This window comes from Penaeus monodon, chromosome 22 (genome assembly GCF_015228065.2).
Source record: "Penaeus monodon isolate SGIC_2016 chromosome 22, NSTDA_Pmon_1, whole genome shotgun sequence".
NCBI classification, from domain to species: Eukaryota; Metazoa; Arthropoda; class Malacostraca; order Decapoda; family Penaeidae; genus Penaeus; species Penaeus monodon.
The window spans coordinates 7878399-7878751 of record NC_051407.1 but is presented as its reverse complement, the minus strand read 5'-3'; the positions used below and the strand labels follow the sequence as shown (position 1 = coordinate 7878751).

The window sequence follows — 353 nt, the reverse complement described above, 5'->3', positions numbered from 1 at the left end:
TAAGTGCACGTACGTGTGGATGCTTGTGATCTACTTATATAAATAGACAGAAATATCAACTCATACGTATTTGGATACTCATAAGGTAGGCCAAACCAAACAATTTTTTTTCTTTTTACATGTATATTTCAGCTATCATTTTTTTAAATGGAATACTAACTAGTGGATAATGAATTAACGTAAGAAATGCTTGCAACACCATAGAAAACGATTTTTCAGGTTAATCAATACTATTATGAAACTAAATTCTATCAAAATCTAAACTCTTGTCGTAAGAGGAAATATACAAGTTTCCCAATTCCGCCATTATTGCAAAATTTGTGAAGGAAGGTCAGATTTCAGTGAGTATATAA

At 30.3% G+C, this 353-nt stretch overlaps 1 protein-coding gene across 1 annotated transcript in view; it reads left to right on the top strand.

Annotated features, from left to right (window-relative positions):
- The window catches only part of LOC119587294 (ATP-dependent RNA helicase A-like), a 2151-nt gene that overhangs the window by 274 nt on the left and 1524 nt on the right, over positions 1-353 (top strand). Inside the window, exon 2 of the mRNA XM_037936046.1 lies at positions 279-330. Coding sequence (XP_037791974.1) covers positions 279-330 — 52 coding nt within the window. The remainder of the gene's footprint in view (positions 1-278; positions 331-353) is intronic.